We start from the raw sequence: 18647 nt of genomic DNA, 5'->3' as shown, positions 1-18647 counted from the left end.
ATTATGCCCACTTTACAAATGAGAAAACTGAGGCCTGCAAGGCCAAATTCCTTCTCCGAGGCCCCGCCACAATCCAAGAGGACATGTGTGTCTTTACCTTTTTAGGTCGGAGCTCTTAAGCCTGCTGAAAACCTACAACTGCTACCATGAGGGCAGAAGCTTTCAGCTGAGACACAGAGAGGTAAGGCCCATGTCTCCTCAGCTTGTAGGGTCACTGTTTATCCTGGTTTGCTGAAGATACTCCTTGTTTATGCCTGTTAATCAAGGGTAATTCTTTTTTTTTTTTTTTTTTTTTTTTTTGATTTTTAGAGCTGCACCTGAGGCATTATGGAGGTTCCCAGACTAGGGGTCAAATTGGAGCTACAGCTGCTGGCCTACACCACAGCTACAGCAACACCAGTTCCAAGCCACGTTTGCAACCTGAACCACAGCTCGTGGCAACGCCGGATCCTTAACCCACTGAGTGATGCCAGGGATCAAACCTGCAACCTCATGGTTCCTAGTTGGATTCATTTCCGCTGCCCCACAATGGGAACTCCTCAAGAATAATTCTTAGAACCACCGCCTTTCCTCTCAGCAATGTCCCCATTTGGATAATGAATTGTAAATTCACCCATCCCCTGCCTTGGGGACCAGGTAACTAGTAGCTAGGATTTTTTTTTGAGGCACCTGCAAGGGGTGCTGAGCACCCCTGTGAGATCACAGAGCAGATGGAAATCACCTTGTGAGCCTTCTCCTTCCACCTGGGACTTTACCTGGGTAAAGGCTGGGACAATGGCATTTGAAACCTTTGAGACTACACGGCCCCGTCTTTCCTCTGCTGGTCCCACAGAAGCACAAATAAGGAACTCAGCCCAAGTTCATGGGGCAATCCAGGAGGGTTCATCAGCCAAGAGAAAAGCCTTGCAGTAGAGGAGAGCTCCCCAGAAGCTGCTCACAGGGCCAGGCAGGTCTGAATGTGAGAGGCAGGCTGGGCATGGAGCATGGAGAACATCAGAGAGCACAGGTCCCATTTGCAGGCCGCTGCTGCCTGTCAATCAAACCCAGGGCAGCTGTGCAGAAATGAGGCCTCCGTACACCTGGACCCTTTCTGATTTTTCAAAAGAAGCTAGATAACTGGAATTTCCCGTACCTCAAAACAGTATGTGGGCTAAACAAAACACATCTGTAAGCCAAACACAGCCCATGGGCTGGATTTCAGGGAGTGGCCAACAGGGCACAGGCTAGGGGAGCTGCTTACCAGGCAGATCTAGTGGAAGCTTGGTCTGGCCACCATCCAGAATTTCCAGACCTTTCACAGGAGACCCTGGTTGGGGCATTCAGGCATTTGAAAAGCCTAATGGGAAGTCTTATCATGATCAGGTTTTATTTGGGGGTTTCCATGTTGAGATCAGCTTGGTTCTTGGATTTTCTACAGCCCATCAATGTCTGACAAGAGCCAGCAGCCTTTGAGTTCCCCTTCTGCTATTGAACATGAGAATGGACAGTCCCTGGCAGCCCACAGAGACCTCATCCAGGTAGAGGCCACTCTGCTCACTAATCTCCCCTCCATTAGTTATTCAAACAGCCACCCATCCTTCTGTAATTACCAAACCAGAGGATGAGCACCCATGCTCTGGGGAGCAGGGGGCGTTTCCAGTCAGTGGCAGGAAGGTGGCCTCCATCAGCCCAGGCAGACCAGTGTCTGATAATCCAAGAGTCTGGATGGGAGGGAGGCTGCTGGTTCCTGGCCCAGGAAGTGCTGGGCTGCCTGAAAGACATGCAAAGGCACAAAAATATGCCTCCCCTTGACCTGCCCACCCAGCATGGAGCCTGACAGTTCGTTCCCCAGCCCCTCTGAATTTCTGCATGTTTTTTGCTCATGTTCTCCCCTCTGCAGAGCAGCTGAGACCTGTCTTATCCTTCCAGCTGACAGTAGGGCTCTGATCCTAGGCATCCTGTCTCTTTTCTTGAGTGATAAGCTGCTAGAACCAGACTGAGTGCCATTCTGGTTCCACATCCCTTGGCCAGTGCTGTGCAATACCAGTGCCTGAGTGTTGGATAACTATCCAGCAGGTGCAGGCCCCGGGGTCAGTTGGGAGGAGTCCTATGTGCTGGGCAGTTTTTATCTGTGCTGCTAAGTGGGGAGTTCAGCTCATTTCAGTTCCTATGTTGAAGGCACGGGCTGGGGTCTTCTGTTCCTCAGCTCTGGGCTTTTCAGGGATTGCTCTAAGACCATGTTGGTTCTCTACATCTGGTCCCCACATCAGCTGCTTCAGCATCACCTGCAAACTGGTTAGAACTGCAAATTCTTATCACCCTCCTTCTCCTAATCCTACTGAATCAGAAATTCCTCACCCTCCCAGCTGTGTTTTAACCAGTCCTCCAGGGGATTCTGATGAAGGCCAAGTATGAGAACAGCTAGTCTAAGAGCTTGACCTTGACACTTGGGATTCCCCAAAACAATTCCCTCTGTAAGAACAGCTAAGTGGGGAGAGGGACTGGGAAGTCCCAAACCTTCTGTGTGTGATGGGCCTGTCCACAAGGAGGAGTGGAGGACCAACAGGGAAGGGGTGTTCCTGACGGCCCCCCGTAGCAGGGAGTTAACATCCCACAGATAGGGATTTTCATCTTCCTAGCCCTAACAAAGGTGTGAGTGTCTGACTTGACCTCCTTGAAGCCAGAAAGTCACTTTCAGAAAAATTCTGTAGCTTTAACAGCCAAACTGTGTCAGCCTGAGGGAGCCTGTGTCTCTGGGAGGCTAGCCACCAGCCTGGGAGTCAGGGAGTTCCAATGCCAAAATGCATGAGTGGCTCCCAGGACATGGCGTCTCTGGACAACCCACCCACCACCCACCACCACCCAGCATCCGGGCCTCTGCAGTTCCTCAGATCTCTGACTTGTGGCCTTTGGGCCTGGGAGATGCAGTTCCTGGAATTTGCTGCGGGGCACCCCTGACAGGCCTCTCCCCAGCAAGGCAGGTCCTGAAGGCGGAGCAGACAGGAGGAATTTTGCCTCTGTTTTATTTGTTGCAGTACGAGAGCTTTGTGAGGGAGGGGAAACCATTTTCCAAACAAAGAAACTGAGACTCTTAAAAAGTCTCTGGTCCAAGAAGGCATGGCAGTTCATGAAAGTTGCTGGCCTGACTCCAAGGCCAGAGCAGAGATGTGGAGAATACAGTCAGATCCTCGCCAGCCTTACGCTCTGGAGGTCTGTGCAGGTCTCAACTGGGTATGACCACGAGCCTCAGGGACTCAGAGAGCTGTTTGTCACCCTTGATCCCCAAGCTAAGCATGGGGAGCTCAGCATCAAGGAGAGTATGCCCTCCCAGAACCACATGGGGCCCTGAAAGAGACCCCCCATTGTTGCTGGGCCTGCCGCGGAGCAACTTCAGCCTGACTGCTACACTTGGGGGCACCTTCTCATCCACAATCTCATCTAGGCTCCATAGAACTTGGAGAGATGATGTGTCAATGGCAGGGGCCACACCCCGAGGCAAGCGTTTCCCTGTGAACTTTCCCCCAGCTTCTAAAAGGCTGGGTGCAAGGGATTGCATTCAGGAGGCCAGAGCACTAGCTTCCTCCATTGGAAACTAGGCCTATGGGGTAATTTTGCTTGTTTTACAATGAGAAGTGTGAGCAACTGGGGGCCATCCATGTGTTTTAAAGATAGGGAAGCATTGGAGTTCCCGTCGTGGCGCAGTGGTTAACCTATACAACTAGGAACCATGAGGTTGCGGGTTCGATCCCTGGCCTTGCTCAGTGGGTTAAGGATCTGGCATTGCCGTGAGCTGTGGTGTAGGTTGCAGATGCAGCTCAGATCCCGCGTTGCTGTGGCTCTGACGTAGGCTGGTGGCTACAGCTCCAATTCGACCCCTAGCCTGGGAACCTCCATATGCCGCGAGAGTGGCCCTAGAAAACGCAAAAAAAAAAAAAAAAAAAAGATAGGGAAGCATTTTAACCGGGCAGGTGGATGACTCTAGAATAATGGACTACTCAGAAATGCTGGTGGGTGACTTTATCACTGTTGACTGAGCTAGAGGCAGTAGGACCCTGGTGTCCTGCTGTGTGGTTGTGGCCCCTCCTAAAGCCAAGCTCCCATCCCCCACACATGTTTGTGCTCAGCTCTTGGGGGGGGAGCAAATATCCCCCAGAGCCCGGCATGTACCACACCCAGTACCAGACCTCAGCCCCAGGCCCCCTGAGCTTCCCTCCGCCAAAGTCTCTGTCTCTCTGGGTGGAAAGTCAGGATCCGCTTCCTTCTTATAGTGACTTCCCTTTTTCTAAGGCCAGAAGGCAAGAATGACGGGGTTGACAGACCACTGACCCCGGGTGAGTGCTAGGCCTATGGATATGTTCCTCCCAGCCTGCCCTTGGGGGTGGGGGTGGGGAGTTGTGTCCCTTCCCAGTCTCAGAGGTGGCAGCAGAGAGTGAGACTGCTCCATAGGACCCCACCACAAGGACATTCTGCTGGCTGTTCTATCCTCGGGAGCTTGGGACACTGCCTGAAGCCCCCTTCCCCAAGCCCTTTACTTTTTTTTTTTTTTTTTTTTTTTAATTTGGCAACTTCTGAATGTGCCATTAGCTTCTTTCACAAGGGGGAGCCCAGGGACTGCATTGGCCCTGTCTGATCTCCCCAAATGCAGTAGCAGTGGGATTTCTGAGCCCAGGAGCCAACGGCATTCTAGTTTCGTGCTACTTTGCTGTGAAGCTGGCCCAATAAGCCCCGCACATCCAGTCATCAGCCAGGCACTCGATCAGGGGGTCAGCCCTCCTCGCCACCTCTTGATTGCTGTCTGGACACAGCCCACCCCGTACATATTTGCCAGAGTAGGTCAGGGACCCAGGGGTTTGAGCCATTCAGAGGCACAGCAGTTTATGACAGTTGGAAAATTTGTTTGCACTGCTTATAATTCCATCTCCAAGTTCATTTGTCCAGTTTCCCCACAACCACGGCAGGGAAGGAAGAACAGGCAGTACAGTCCTCATTTTACAGAGCAGGAAACTGAGTAAAGTGCTAGTCTGAAACTTTTTCTTTGAAATGTATGGTTTACATTCTGCCTGCCCACAAAACACACATAAAAGAGGACAGGTAACTGTGTGACTGTCCAAACTGATTTTTAAAATATTTTAAAATGAGAAAGAGAGAGAGAGGAAGTAAGAAAGGAAGAGAGAGAGGGAGGAAGGGAGGGGGAGAAGGTGGGAGGGAGGGAAGGACAAGTAGTTTGCTAGTCCACAGAGCAGGGAGGTGGCGGGAACCAGCCAGCTGTGAGCTTGGCCCCACCTCTGTTCTTCTCTCCTCTGTGGCTCCCCCCCAACTGGGGCAGCCCTGGAGACCAAGGCAACGCTTCTCAGGCCTGGTTCTTTCCAGAGTTCCCTGATGCCTCCCCTGCCTCCCTGAGGAAAGCGGTCTGCCTCTCCCCTATTGTTCACTCTCACCTCCGTGCTTGCCAGATGCCTCTGGGAACCGGAGTTGCCTGGATGTGGGGACCCAGGGCTGTGGGGCCCCTATGGGCACATGGAGTGAGGTCCTGGCCCCTGAACTTGCCCAAGATCATGGCACCCAGACACCACCCTGCACTTCACCCCACAGCTGAGATTCCCCTGGGTGGAGGCAGGTAAGAGTGGGAATGTGGGGACAGTGCCACCTCATCCAATCGTTTCGTCTTTTTTTTTTTTTTTTTTAGGGCCACACCCATGGCATATGGAAGTTCCCAGGCTAGGGGTTCAGCCGGAGCTGTAGATGCTGGCCTACACTAGAGCCACAGCAATGTGGGATCCGAGCCAAATCTGTGACCTACACCACAGCTCGCAGCAATGCCGGATCCTTAACCCATTGAGCAAGGCCAGGGATCAAACATGTATCCTCATGGATGCCAGTCGAGATCGTTAACCACTGAGCAACGATGGGAACTTCATGGTCCAATCATTTTGTACCCTGCAGCCTGAGCTGATGCAGGCTCTGTCTTGGCACTCAGTGGGGGGGAAGATGTTCCCAATGACACAACAGGACATGGGAGCTGGAGCCACTGAGTTACCTGCAGCTGCCCAAGTGACACGTGCCCTTGAAATGCAGCAGGCACGTTTGCTGAGACACCAGGTTTTCTCATGGGCCTCATGAGGACAGGAGTGCCCAGGGCCTCACTCAAAAACCACTGGGGGCTGAGGCCTTGGTTTCTCTCCCCCCATCTACCTCGTTCCCCCCTGCCCATGAAACAACCTCAGAGACAACAGCTACTCCCCACATGGGCTCATATCAGGCACGCCATGAGGTGTGTTTTAGCCCGTTTACTTGTCAGCAGAGCCTAGGAGGCAAATCCCATTAATTGTCCCCATTTTTACCCATGAGAAAACCCAGGAACAGAGATGTTAAGTCACTTGCCCAAGGTGATCAGCCAGCCGGCAAGGGACAGTGCAAATCACGCGAGCTAGGCTCTTATTCAGAGTAGGGATCTTACTAAGAGTTGCCAAAGCAGAGGGGCAGTTTCCTCCCAGAGACCTGCCAGGGGTAGTGCCCCACTCGGAGGGAAGGTGGGGAGGTGACCCAGACCTGTGTACTATTTACAGAAGCCTTTATTGGGGAGAGGTCAGAGTTCATGGATCACAGGGAGGTGCAAATAAAGAGTTCTGAGGATGCTGCTGCGGCGGGGACTTGTGGAGGAGGCTGCATCCCTGCCAGGTTGCACGGAAGCTGGGGAGCACTGGTGCCAGTTCCTCAGTGGTCTCTCCAGAGAGTGCTCTGGGGCCCTGGCCTCACACAGCCTCCCTTTGGGGCCCCCCTGGGCCTTGCCGCTGTTGGTTTCTTTACGCAGAGCCTGGGGGTCCGCAGGGAGTCCAGTCCTCCTTGGCAGGTCCCTTCTACTTGGCCGCTTTTCCTGAGACTCCCCAAAGAGCCAGTCCAGGGGGTCAGCTGGGCCGGCCCTGGGCAGCACAGGCTGCTGGCCGCTGAAGTGGGTGGTGATGTCCTGAAGGGACCCATCAGAGCGGCTCTTCTCGCAGGAACGGCCTGGTCGGTGGGGTCTACGAGGCCGGGCCCAGGCTGCAGCCTCGTCCAGCACTGAGGTGGGCTGTGCCAGCTGACAAATGGACCTCACGTAGTCATCCAGGCTGGGGGAGGCAGGGGGTTCCTCTCCGGGCCCCACAGGCAGCATCTCCTCTGAGGTCTCCCGAATTGTGGGCAGATGGGGCACAGAAAGCAAGAGCCGGGACCTCATGGCTCCTTGCCACGGGGAAACTGCAAACTGTTGGTTGACAGAGGAAAGGGGATGAGACACTGCCAATACCCTGACACCCCTCCTGGGTCCCCTCCCCCATCTGAGGCTCCCTGTGTGAATTGTATGCCTGAGAGCAGTTTCAAGTCTACAGATACAAGAAGAGGCTTGAACTCCTGGACTTTTCCTTCCCCCTGATATTACTTCAGGCTCTATCCTTACTGTTGGGTAAGAACCTGTACAAATAAGAGAACCAAGCCTAAGAGACTGGAGTCAGAGAAAACTTGGGTTTCAAACCAAGCTCTGTACTTTCTGACCTGGGGTCCTTCGGCCAAGTCAGCTCTCCAAGCCTCCACTCATCTGAAAAACAGGGTTATAAATACCCACTCTCCAGGGCGCTGGGAGGAACATACGGAAGGACACCTCATGTGAAATCCGTTTATGAATATAACACTCCTTTATGAATATAATTGTCATAGCCACTAGCTGCGTCCTGTTCTCTAACCTGCAGTGAGGCTGTGCACGTCCCAGGCTGAGAACAGCCCTTGAAGCCCCACAAAGCCTCTCTGTTTTACCTCAAACCGGAGGGCAGTAGCTCTCTCTTACCTGTAGCTGAGGGGGCCTGGGGGTAGCAGGGATGCTGGATGGGCAAAGGAGTCCGAGGAAAGGTCCCAGGAAGCTTGGGGCAAAGAGATCGGGGTCCAGCGGTTGGACCCTGTGTCCCTTGTCAGATCGCTGGCCGGAGGAAAACGAGGATGATGTACCACGGCCTCTGTCCCATGTACTGCTGTCCAGAGCGGAGTCCCTCCCAAGCTGTCTGGCGAACTTTGAGGCCTGGCAGTTGCTTTTATACCTTTCCACCAGCAATCAATTACTGTCACGAGGGCCAAAAATAGCAGGGCTCAGGAAGGCTCTCAGAGGAAAACAGCTTGGCAGGCGGGGCCTGGCCCAGCTGCCAGCTTGGAGCAAGTGTTTACGCCTGTGGGAGGTTCTGGGAATGTTTACTCTGCAGGGCCGGGGTGGGGCGGCCACAAGTCCTGGCCACTTCAGGCCACTGGGAGAGGCAGGGACTCCACTGGGCTCCCACAAGCAGCCCTAGGACCTGCCACCGCTGCCTAGAAATGTTTCCATTATATCTTCCACCAGCATCCTGCAACCCCAGGACACTGGCCCTGTGCTAGCTTAGATAGAGACCTGGGCCTGCACCTGCTAGAGGGCTTGCCAGACAGGGCAGTGCAAGGAGGTAGCCAAGGCCAGGCTTCCTGGGCCTTCTAGGAGTCAAGATGTGCCCACCTTCGTCTGGAACTAAGGACAGCCTGTGGAGTCCTGGTCTTGCCACTTCCCAGGGGTGGTGCTTTCAAATGAGAACTGGCAGCTTATTTGTTCCCCAGGTATCTAACTAGTATTCCTGTGTACCAGCGACTGTTCTATACGTAGCAGTGAACAAGTCATTGTGTCCCAGAGCTTAATTTTTAGTGCAGGAGAGCAGTAAGTACTTGGTGAATAGGTGCTGTAATGTTGGGCGTTGATTATGGCTGCAAAGAAAAGTCCAGCTGCACTGTGGTAGAGAGGTCAGGAGTGTGTTCGCTGAAAGGGGACATTGAGCAGAGAGCTGAGCAAATGAAGGCCGTGCCTTCCCAGCCAAGGGGGCAGCATGTGCAGAGCCACTGTGGAGAGTCTGCTGGGCATGCTCAGGGGACAGCCAGGGGCCACATGGTTGGCCCATGGTGGGGTGGGGTAGGCCAGTGGGTCTTGGCATGGACATTGGTTTTCTCTCTGAAGGTAATAGTAGGACTGCAGTGTTCCATTGAGGGTGCAAGAGTCTGGCTTCTGCTTCAAAGGATTGACTTAGCCGCTGCTCATGGGCTTTCAAGGGACAGCTAACAGGGAGACTGGGGAGCACCCAGGCCACTGCCAATGACTAGGGATGAGTGTGTCAGCACAGGAGGCTGCTGAGGATGAGGTGGGAAACCCTGGGGAAGCTCTTGTAAAGAGCCAGTACCAGTACTTCTCAGACAGGCCTCAGGCCATACTCCCATCATGGGCCCTCCTGGAAGACACCTGTCTTGTATCCACAGGCAGAGGACAGAAAGCAGTCATTGATACAACAGCCCAAGCCTGAGGTCTGATTGATGGATCCCAGGTGCTGAGCAAACAGGAGGACCTGACAGTCCCAAGTTCATGTATTCTGGATAGGGTATTCCTGATGGACTGAGGCATGGGGCCAGCCAGCTGGGAGATCAGGATTTCTGTTAAACGTGGCAGTTCCCACCTTCATGGCTCTTCTATCTGGAGGCTTCTGTAGAGCCTCTCTGGCTCTCTTAGGTTTTGTTAGCAATTAGCAAATTAGCCAGTAGGCTGAATTGAGGAGGGAAGTGTTGACGAGTGTATTAGAGCCCACAGTGATTTCCCAGCTTGTAGAAATCCCAGGTCTTGGGACCTGTGTTCTAGTCCTGCCTCTGCTGCCACATCCTTCCCCACCTGCCTGGGAAGGCTTCCCAGGGGCCTAGAGGTCCCTCTCCTCTATGCTGGGCTTCCTCTGATTTGATCCAAGAAGCTTCAGGCTGAGAGGACCTCCCCTCCATTCCAATGGGGTCAGACTGAAGGCTAACGGAGAGGTGGCGGGGGGGGGCTCGGACTGGGGGCACCTATGCTGCCTATGCAGGGGCACCAGCCTTGAGCCACTTCAGTCAAGCAAACCCCAGCACAGCTGAGCCCTGACCTCAGAGGCAGGAGCACAGCCTCAGCCCTTTGCTTCCTAGAGCAAGGCCCCTGTCTCCCTCTTCATGGCAAAGTCCCTAGAGCCTTCATTCTGCATCTTTGAAGGCCTGGCCTCAACATGTCCAGCCTTGCTGCTTCCACCCCAGCAGTGCCCCCTTCTCCTCCTCATGGACCCTGGTCTGCAGCTGTGTCTGCTTCATCTTCCTCCACAGAGAGTCCATTGTGGGGCTCATGTCCACGAATGAACATGCTAAGATGTTCCTGGTGGGAGAGAGGTTCTCTCCAGTAACATGTGGACATCTGACAAAGGCATCATCCAAAGTCAAGGCTAAAAATGAAGAACTGAATCCTGCTCTGGGTTTTCTTACCATCCCCACGGGACCTTTAACTCCAGTGGATCAGTCTCGTCTTTCCTTTCCAGGGAGGGTTAGTTACATATCTGTGCCTGTGTAGCATCTGTGGTTATCAAAAATAGCTCTGGGTTTTCTGTTGTTGTTTGTTTTTTTCTTTTAGCAAACAGTACAAGGCTATTCTAGGAACTTCGTGTATTTTTGATAACCTTGAGCAGAGGAGAGCTATTTTCTCTGTGGATAACAGCATGTTTTAGACTATTACAAACTAACCATGAAATCAGCACTGCAGGGGACCTCTGTGAGCACTGCCAGGGATATGAAGAAATTTTCCAGAAGGTCCCGATTCTTACGGGGTTTTCAGTGCCAGCAAGGAAAAAGAAATGGAATTGTGAATCTCAATTGCTGCTTGAGATAGCATAGGGAGAATAATGTTTTAAGTTCATTGCCTAAAGACTAGTATCAAAGATTAGGTGCTCACAGCTGGGAAGTCCTAAGCTCTGGGGAAGAGTGAGGCTGAGAGGGTTTCTGGCCACTGCTCTGAGGGTGCAGGCAAAGCTGCCTGGCCAGGCACACACATGGCAGTGACTAGGCTGGGCTCAGAGAGCCCAGAGTGTGTCCTGTGCAGAGGGGACCCTGAAATAAGTCAGAGAAACAGAAATCAAGGCCCTGAGGGGAACAAGTGGAAGCTGGCCAAGGGTGCCTCTGAAGGACACTGTCCCTTAGGACCTCAGGATTTGGCGGCAGGGGAATAGCTGTGCTATTTGCAGACCTGGGGAAATTAAGGCTGGTTTGGGACACAGGGTGGGAACAGTAGTAGATAGTCTAAGTGTGCCTACCAGTAGTGGGATGTGAGACTGGCCATGCCCCAGCTAGTGAGAAAAGCATGACTGGCCCTCAGGAAATAAGCCAGCTTGAAACTTTGGGGGTGGGTTCAGTCCACTAGTGGGAACAGTGTTGGGAAAGGGGTTAAGTTGAGACCCAGCCTTGAGGAGCAGCCTCCTCTGCTGTAGTGGGTGTGGCATCCAGTGCCCTTGAGATATTCCAGTAGAAGCCAGGGACCATGGCACCCCTGCCTGGGCACACTGATAGGTGGAGAGCGCCCCGTATTGCACTGGTGTCAGCATGGCTGTGCTTCCCCAGAATGTGTTTCTTTGCCGCTGTGTGGACGTGCCTGCCAGACATCAGCTGCGTTCCTGTGGGACACCTGACTCAGCTGCCTTGTCCCTGACCGTGCGGCCGAGCGGTGGAAGGGCACGCCTCAGGCTTCCTCTCGGCCTGTGGCCTCATGCCCTGGAGCACATAAAAGTTTGCAGGCCTTCCCCCAGAGGAGGACAGGACCCCAGGGTGTGTGTGGGTGGGGTGGCAGAGGGCACAAGGAGTCCCATGGAGGGGGGCTGAGTCCCCCCCACTGAGGGGGTTTTGGGGGAGGGTAGGCAGTGACCCCTGAGGGCGGCTCCTCTCAGGGAAAAGGCTGACCAGTGTGGGTCCCCACAGGAAGAAGGGGCTCTGATCATCGAGGGGCTCCTCAACATCTCCTGGGGACTGAGGCGGCCCATCCGGCTCCAGATACAGGATGACAGGGAGCGCGTGCATCTCTCCTCAGCCTCCTGGACACCCGGACGGTCCAGCTTCCACCCGTGAGTGCCAGGCTGGGGGGGGTGGAGCCAGGTGGTCTCCATGGCACCTGTCCAGCCCAAAAGTTCTGTTTGGAGTGTCAGGGGTAGGAGTTAACCTCCACTTCAGGGTGAAAGCTCAGTTCCCTTCGAAGACACTGGCATGGGTGTATAACCCAGCATCATTCCTGTCACCCCATGACTGCCTCAGCCCAGGGCCTCACCTGTCAACCCACAGCCTCACCCCCCGGGGTGGTCCTTCTCCAAGACGACCATGTCACCTCCCTCCTGGAGAACGTTGCATGTTCCCGTCACCTCCAGTTGTACTTCTCAAACATTCCTTGTCTGTAAGGGTTGGAGGGGGAGGGGGGAGGGTGTGTGTGTGGGGTCCCAACCTCCTCTGCGAGCTGAGCATCTCAGCATCCCCCCTTCCATCTTTAAAATACACACAAATTCAGCCTTCTACTGCTCTTCTTTTATTTCAATATCAGAATTTATTTTTATAAATTTATCAGAATTTAATATCAGGTTTATTTGAATATAAGAAGAATGGTTCCATCAGAATGAAATGATTTTCCATCTGTCTTATCATTAATGGACATCTGCCTCTTCCCACCCGCCAAAGAAGGACAGTTTTCTGCTGAGTTTTGCTTATACCTACACGTAATAAACCTTTCTAAGGGTCAGAAATTCGAAACGTGTTCCCTTTAACAAATTCAAGTAAAGTTGCTGCTCTGAGGGCCCTTAGCACGCTGATGCCTGGGAACATCCCCTGGTGTCCCTAAGGAATTTTGAGCTACGCAGACTTAGAGTATAGAGTTCAGTTGGGTTCTTTAGAGAGGCTGCCAGGGTGACACGTGTTACCCGCATCCCTGGTAAAAGTGGTCACACGAGCATTCATGGACCCTCGGCAGCCTCTCGGCATTGGCCCAGCTGCTCCACCTGCTCCTCCCAGGCTCCCAATCTGTGCAGCTTGTTCCCATCACATGTGTTCCTTCTCAGGCCCTGCACTGGCTCCCCTGGCTTGGAGTCCATGCTGCTCAGACGCCTGGAGATCGACCCCCTCAATGTTTCTGCCACCTGACTCCCCCAGGCCTGGGGGCATCCCGGAGAGGCTCCTCTGCACGTGGCCACAGATGCCAGCTGCCTCAGCCCAGTGCCTAGAAGCACACAGGCACTGTGTGTATTTCTGCATCCACACAGCAGAACCCAGCACGGGCCACTCAGGTCTGCAGGACAGACTCTCTCTCCTTCCAGCAGAAACTGTGACACTCCTCGGCTTTTCTTTTAATCTTTTACATTGACTTGGTGTGAAATCAGCCTCAACCCAGCCTGCCTGTGTCCTTCCAGAGGCAGCTGGCCTCTTGGCTACTTTTCCCCACTGACAGCCCTCTGAGCTCCCCAACTGTCTCATTTCAGAAAGGAGCCACCTCTTCAGGATGGCAAAGTCACTGCCCAGGAACCAAGTACCCAGGCTGAGCACACGGAGGAGAGTTCCAAAGACGGCTCAGGTCAGTGGGGCCCAGAGCCGCCCAGGACCCTGTCCTGCTGATCTGGGGCGGGAGAGAAGAGGTTGGCTCATGACCACTGACTCTGAAGATCAGCTTCATGGAGTAGCAAAGAGTGGCTTAACTTGCCTTCAGGAGCAGCCCTTGCCAAATCTCTCCCCAGCTCCTCACTCAGGGAAAAGGAAGTAGAGGCTTGCCAACATGCCGTAGCTTGCCTGAGTCCCTGCACTGTGCTGGGTTATAGGAAGGAGAAAGCGTCAGCTGAGGGCCACTAGGACCCCTTCCTCACACACTGGGATCCATAGCTGTGTGTCTGTCCTCTCAGCTCTTCCCTTACATTCAGTGAAGGGCTTGTCCCAGAGGGCAGGGCTGGGGCTGTCCACGTCCTGCCCTGGGTCCCCAGAGACAGAGGCCCAGAGGCTTATGGCCATGTGGCATGGTGACACAGGTTATCCTGTGCAGGATAACCATCTGCAAGGTGGGCACCCCTCCGGCTGGACCCCAGGCTCCATCACAGGGACAGCGTTCTCATTACCATCTGCTGCAGGCCAGTGCCCCCCACACGACACAACCACACGTGTCTGTCACCATTGCTCAACCCGGGCCTGACTCTCTCATCCATATCTCGCCACAGAGCCCCTGGAGGAGGATGAGGAGACCCCACAGCTGATGCGGACTAAGAGCGATGCAGCCTGTGTGATCCAGAGGAGGCCCAGGTGCCGCGCACCTGGTGAAGCCCAGAGGATCCGGAGACATCGGTTCTCCATCAATGGGCACTTTTACAACCACAAGGTGACGCCTCAGCTGGGCCTGTCTCCCGGGGGCCCTGAAGCCACAGCAACAGGGAACCAGCACCTAACACAGGTGCAGCTGCTGGGCCCTCAGCAGGTTGGGCCCCATGGTCAGGCCAGAAAACACAGTCATGCCCAAGTCCTGATGGATAAGTTGGCTCAGGAGAAGTGTCTTGCCCAAAGTCACACTGGAATGTTCCAGTTCATAACAAGTTCATGGCTTGTATTTTTCCCACCACACACTCATTGTCAATTCATTCTTCCAAGTTGCATGGATATTTGGAAAGTGATGCCAGATTCATCTTTAATAAGGCAGTTTTCGATGAGGTTTCCACCCAGCTTGGTTGACAGGTTCATGGGAACATCATGTCCCCTACTGTCATTTTCACTTGGGATATTAAGCCAACTAGGCTGAGGTGTGCCCAGGAGCATGTGTGTGCAGAGAACCCGCACAGCTCTGGATTCCCAGCACTTAGCCTTTTGTCCAAGTATGTACTGTACCGACCTCGTTTTCACTTGGGATGTTAAGCCCACTAGGCTGAGGTGTGCCCAGGAGCATGTGTCCCAGAGAACCCGCACAGCTCTGGATTCCCAGCACTTAGCCTTTTGTCCAAGTATGTATTGTACCGACCTCAGGAAAAAGATCTCCTTCCCCAGATGACATCATTCCATAAACAAACCAAACTGGAAAAGGAGAAGTTAATTGTTGCTATAAAAGGCACAAGTGGCAGTTTGGGCGAGGCCCTGGATGGAGTGTCCTATAACGGGGTCATATCCTGCAGCGCTGGGAAGTTGGAAGCCAAGGTTTCCAGGTTAGGCAGCTGCCCTTCATGATAGGTGATGACTCATGGGTGGGGGCGGGGGTGGTGGTGCTGGGCATAGGGAGGTCTCAGGGTCAGATCTGAAGAATAGCCACATAGGTTAGGTCTGCTGGGCACCATTCAAGCCTCTTTTGGGGTCCCCACACTCGCAGATGAAGAATTCAGCAAAGCAAGTAGAGGGACCCTGCTTTATTCTCAGGACTTACCTCCACTCCCTGCTAAGTTTGCAGTGGTGGTAATGAGTGCCAATAGGTTGTCCTTGCTGAGTCCAGGAAAATCCAGAACGATTTGAGAGGCGTTTCCTCAGGAGGGAGGGGGAGGCAGGGCTGAAGTTAAACAGAGATGAGAATGTCTAGATTAGCTAAAGGAGCCACCATCTGACTGGGGTGGTCTTTAAATCTTGTTCCAAGGGAGTTTAGTCTGTAAAGTGTTTTAAGTAAGCACTGCTTGCTGGTATTTGAATATATATTGATATGCTATTTTAAGGGATTATTCAAAAATTTAGAAGATTAGTTGCATGGGTTTAGGCTCTTTCGAGTTCTACATTCCTAAAAAAGGAGACGTTTGCACCATGACTGAAGATACTGAATAGTGGGGCTTATCATCAGTGCATTCACCCCTCCTCTAAGAGGGTCATTCATCTCTAAGAGATATGTTTGGCCCATTAAACCTTATGTTGGTCATTGCCAGTGCCAAGGGGACGTGGAGATATCTGAGCACTCTCTAGCCTTTGAAATGAACAATGAGGGTTTCATCACAGCCTTCAGATCCATTGGAGCCATTCTGCCAAGAATGGCCTCTTAGCCAGCCAGCTCAACACACTAGCCTATACCCTGGTCAGGGAAGCTTTTCCCCCAATCACAGATTTACCTGTTAAAAATGGATCCAGTCTTCCAGGCAAACTGAGTACCTTCCAGGATATGAACTAGAGTCTTAGGCATGTTGGACAGTTGATTCATGTCTCCTGGATGAGTAAGCGGCTCCCTCTTTTTCAATTTGCCCTACATCTATTCAGAATCAGTGTCCTTAGGCATTCCCATGTGGCTCAGCTGTAATGAATCCAACTAGTATCCATGAGGACGCAGGTTCAATTCCTGGCCTTACTCAATGGGTTAAGGGTCTGGCGTTGCCATGAGCTGTGGTGTAGGTGGCAGATGCAGCTCGGATCTGGCATTGCTGTGGCTGTGGTGTAGGCTGGCAGCTACAGCTTCCATTTGACCCCTAGCCTGGGAACTTCCATAAGCCACAGGTGTGGCCCTAAAATAAAAAAATTTTTAAAAAGACAAAAAAAAAAAAAAAAAAAGGAACAAGTATCCTTAGAAATCAGGTAACAAAGTCTTGAGACCCAAGCAACAATTAAAAAAAAAAAGAAATTCCTCGAATTGACTTCCTGGGATTGTTATTCTAGGTCTTATTTATTAGAACAGTGTGCTATTGCTTCACTCAATTATTTGCCAAAATTGTTCTTATTCACGGTAATGTTGGCTTGATTTCCAGACTGGGTGAAACTTGGTATCTGCTTTTACTGGTCTTCCCCAGCCTGTTGGATGCAAATGTGTTATTCGAGAGAGAAACTATAGTGGTTAGAGATGGGAAAACAGCCACAAGAACTTTGTTTCTACTTGGAGCTTGTTGGTAGCATCTTGAGAAAAGACTTCAGGCAAAAGAAACACTAATGATATCTTGTTGACATGACCTTTCTCCTAGAAATAGCCTGACTCCTCTATTCTGTATTTACTGGAAATTGAAAGCCCATTCTGACTTTCTGTATTGCCTACAGTCATTCTGCTTCTCAGCTGTGGAGAGGGCAGGTCTGGGTTGGAGTCTGACTCCGAAACTCCTGGGACAGCTGGGGACACTGAGTAAGCCCTTCATACACCCAAAGTTCCAGTTACATCCTGGGAAAATCAGAGCCAGGACCATACAGGAGGAATGTATGAATTGGAATTTGGTTTCAGAAAGCAAGGAGGAGCTTACCCACAGGGAAGTCAGACATGCAGGGAGGTCCCTGTGACACAGCAGTTAGGCATGGGGTTTGGAGAGGCTCTGCCCTTTCTAGATGGGTGATGCTGACAAGCTACTAAACCTCTCCAAGCCTTCATGTCCCTCCTAAGAAAAGGGGACTAGTGACGGGTACATTTCTAAGGGCTGTTGTGCAGATTAAATCAAATGTTATGCAGAGTTCCCATTGTGGCTCAGCGGATTAAGAACCTGATGTAGTCTCTGTGAGGATGCGGGTTCAATCCCTGACCTCACTCAGTGGATTAAGAATCTGGCGTTGCCATGAGCTGTGGTGTAGGTCACAGATGCAGCTCGGATCCCGCGTTGCTGTGGCTGTGGTGTAGGCTGGCAGCTACAGCTCTGATTCGACCCCTAGCCTGGGAACCTCCATGTGCTCTGGGTGCGGCCCTAAAAAGACAAAAAGAAAATAGGTTATATGTAAAGTGCTTAGCAGGTTTACTACTGGCTAGTGTTCATTGAGGACTCATTAAGCCTGAGGCAATGCCCTGGTTGAGTTCATGTACAATTTCACATAAACAAAGGCAAGATACCCACAAGAATGTCCTGGGCCCCCAAAACTGTGCGGAAGCCCTATGGCTGGATCCCAGGGTACTCGGGAGGGAACCATGCATCACATGGCCAGAACATAAGAGGAGCCACAGCCTAACCATGGCTGTGGGACATGCTGTAAGACAGTCCCTCTCAAAGGTCATTGTACAGAGAGCAAAGCAAGGCAATTTCCCTAAATCCAGATTTGAATCGAGGAGTCTGGCCTGGGGGGCCTGACACTACATGCCGTTGCACCTGGTCCTTTGCACTTTGAGTTGCACAATTTTTGAAAAGTTCCTCCTTCAGGCAGCAGTGTGGGAAATGGATTGAAAGGGCTTTGACAGGAAGGAAGAAAGTTGAGAAGCTGACTCAGTATAAATGGAGAGCCTCTGCTCAGGCACTGCTGGGAGAATGAAGAGGAGTGGACAGATTTGAGGGTTTTCAGCCTTCAAATCAGCTGACACTTGGTGATTTGATCAATTGAAAGAGTGAAGGAAATACTGGTTCCCCTGACTCCTTGTGAGTTACTTCCACAACTTTGGTTCCTAGAATCCAGAGAGCTGGCCCTTACAGCTTTGCAGGCACTTTTCTTAGCATCCTCTGTAAGGTGTGAGCTCTCACCCTTCCTTGTGGGTACCCAGATCTGGGCACACATTGTGTGTGGATCTGGACAAATGGATAAATGCAGGTGTTCCCAGAGCCCAGGTTCATCTGCTGCTCCAGCTCGCTCAGCACCCTCTGGTCGACAATGTACCCAAACCCTCAGGATGTTAGCCTCGTGGCCCCTCTGGCCTTACCCTGAACCTCCTCCCCGTTCTTGTACAGACCTCCGTGTTTACTCCAGCCTATGGGTCCATGACCAACGTGAGAGTCAACAGCACCATGACGACCTTGCAGGTGCTCACATTGCTGCTGAACAAGTTCCGAGTAAGCCTGGCCGCAAGCTCACGGCCTTGCCCCAGATGCTGGTGGTTTCCTGTTTTGTAGGGGAGGGGGCTGGCAAAAACCACGGATCCTGAACAAAGGACGAACAAGCTTTCCTCTGCTGAGCTGGTGTCTCTAGGAATTTAAGCAGAGAGAGGGGCATATCCCTGGGGATTT

General features: G+C 52.4%; 2 protein-coding genes across 19 annotated transcripts in view; one reads left to right on the top strand and one right to left on the bottom strand.

The window, feature by feature from the left end:
• Nucleotides 1-18647, top strand: part of RASSF4 (Ras association domain family member 4) — a 35047-nt gene that overhangs the window by 11772 nt on the left and 4628 nt on the right. For 4 of the 18 annotated variants that reach the window (XM_084992589.1, XM_084992582.1, XM_084992590.1 and 1 more), the window contains exons 3-8: nucleotides 106-181; nucleotides 1418-1517; nucleotides 11758-11900; nucleotides 13296-13387; nucleotides 14019-14176; nucleotides 18372-18473. In XM_084992589.1, coding sequence (XP_084848715.1) covers nucleotides 1425-1517; nucleotides 11758-11900; nucleotides 13296-13387; nucleotides 14019-14176; nucleotides 18372-18473 — 588 coding nt within the window. In that variant the 5' untranslated portion in view covers nucleotides 106-181; nucleotides 1418-1424. 18 annotated transcript variants of the gene reach the window in all.
• On the bottom strand, nucleotides 6534-8011 carry DEPP1 (DEPP autophagy regulator 1). The gene is made up of 2 exons (XM_003359280.5): nucleotides 7796-8011; nucleotides 6534-7219 (listed from the first exon to the last, which is right to left on the bottom strand). Exon 2 carries the CDS (start codon nucleotides 7190-7192, stop codon nucleotides 6566-6568), a length of 627 nt encoding a protein of 208 aa, XP_003359328.1. The 5' UTR covers nucleotides 7193-7219; nucleotides 7796-8011; the 3' UTR covers nucleotides 6534-6565.

The sequence above is a fragment of the Sus scrofa genome, chromosome 14 (genome assembly GCF_054392235.1).
Source record: "Sus scrofa isolate SSC_HxYL_T2T_F1_AM1 chromosome 14, Sscrofa_HxYL_maternal_Yorkshire_Landrace_v2.0, whole genome shotgun sequence".
Classification (NCBI taxonomy): domain Eukaryota; kingdom Metazoa; phylum Chordata; class Mammalia; order Artiodactyla; family Suidae; genus Sus; species Sus scrofa.
This window is presented reverse-complemented; position numbering and strand designations above follow the sequence as displayed.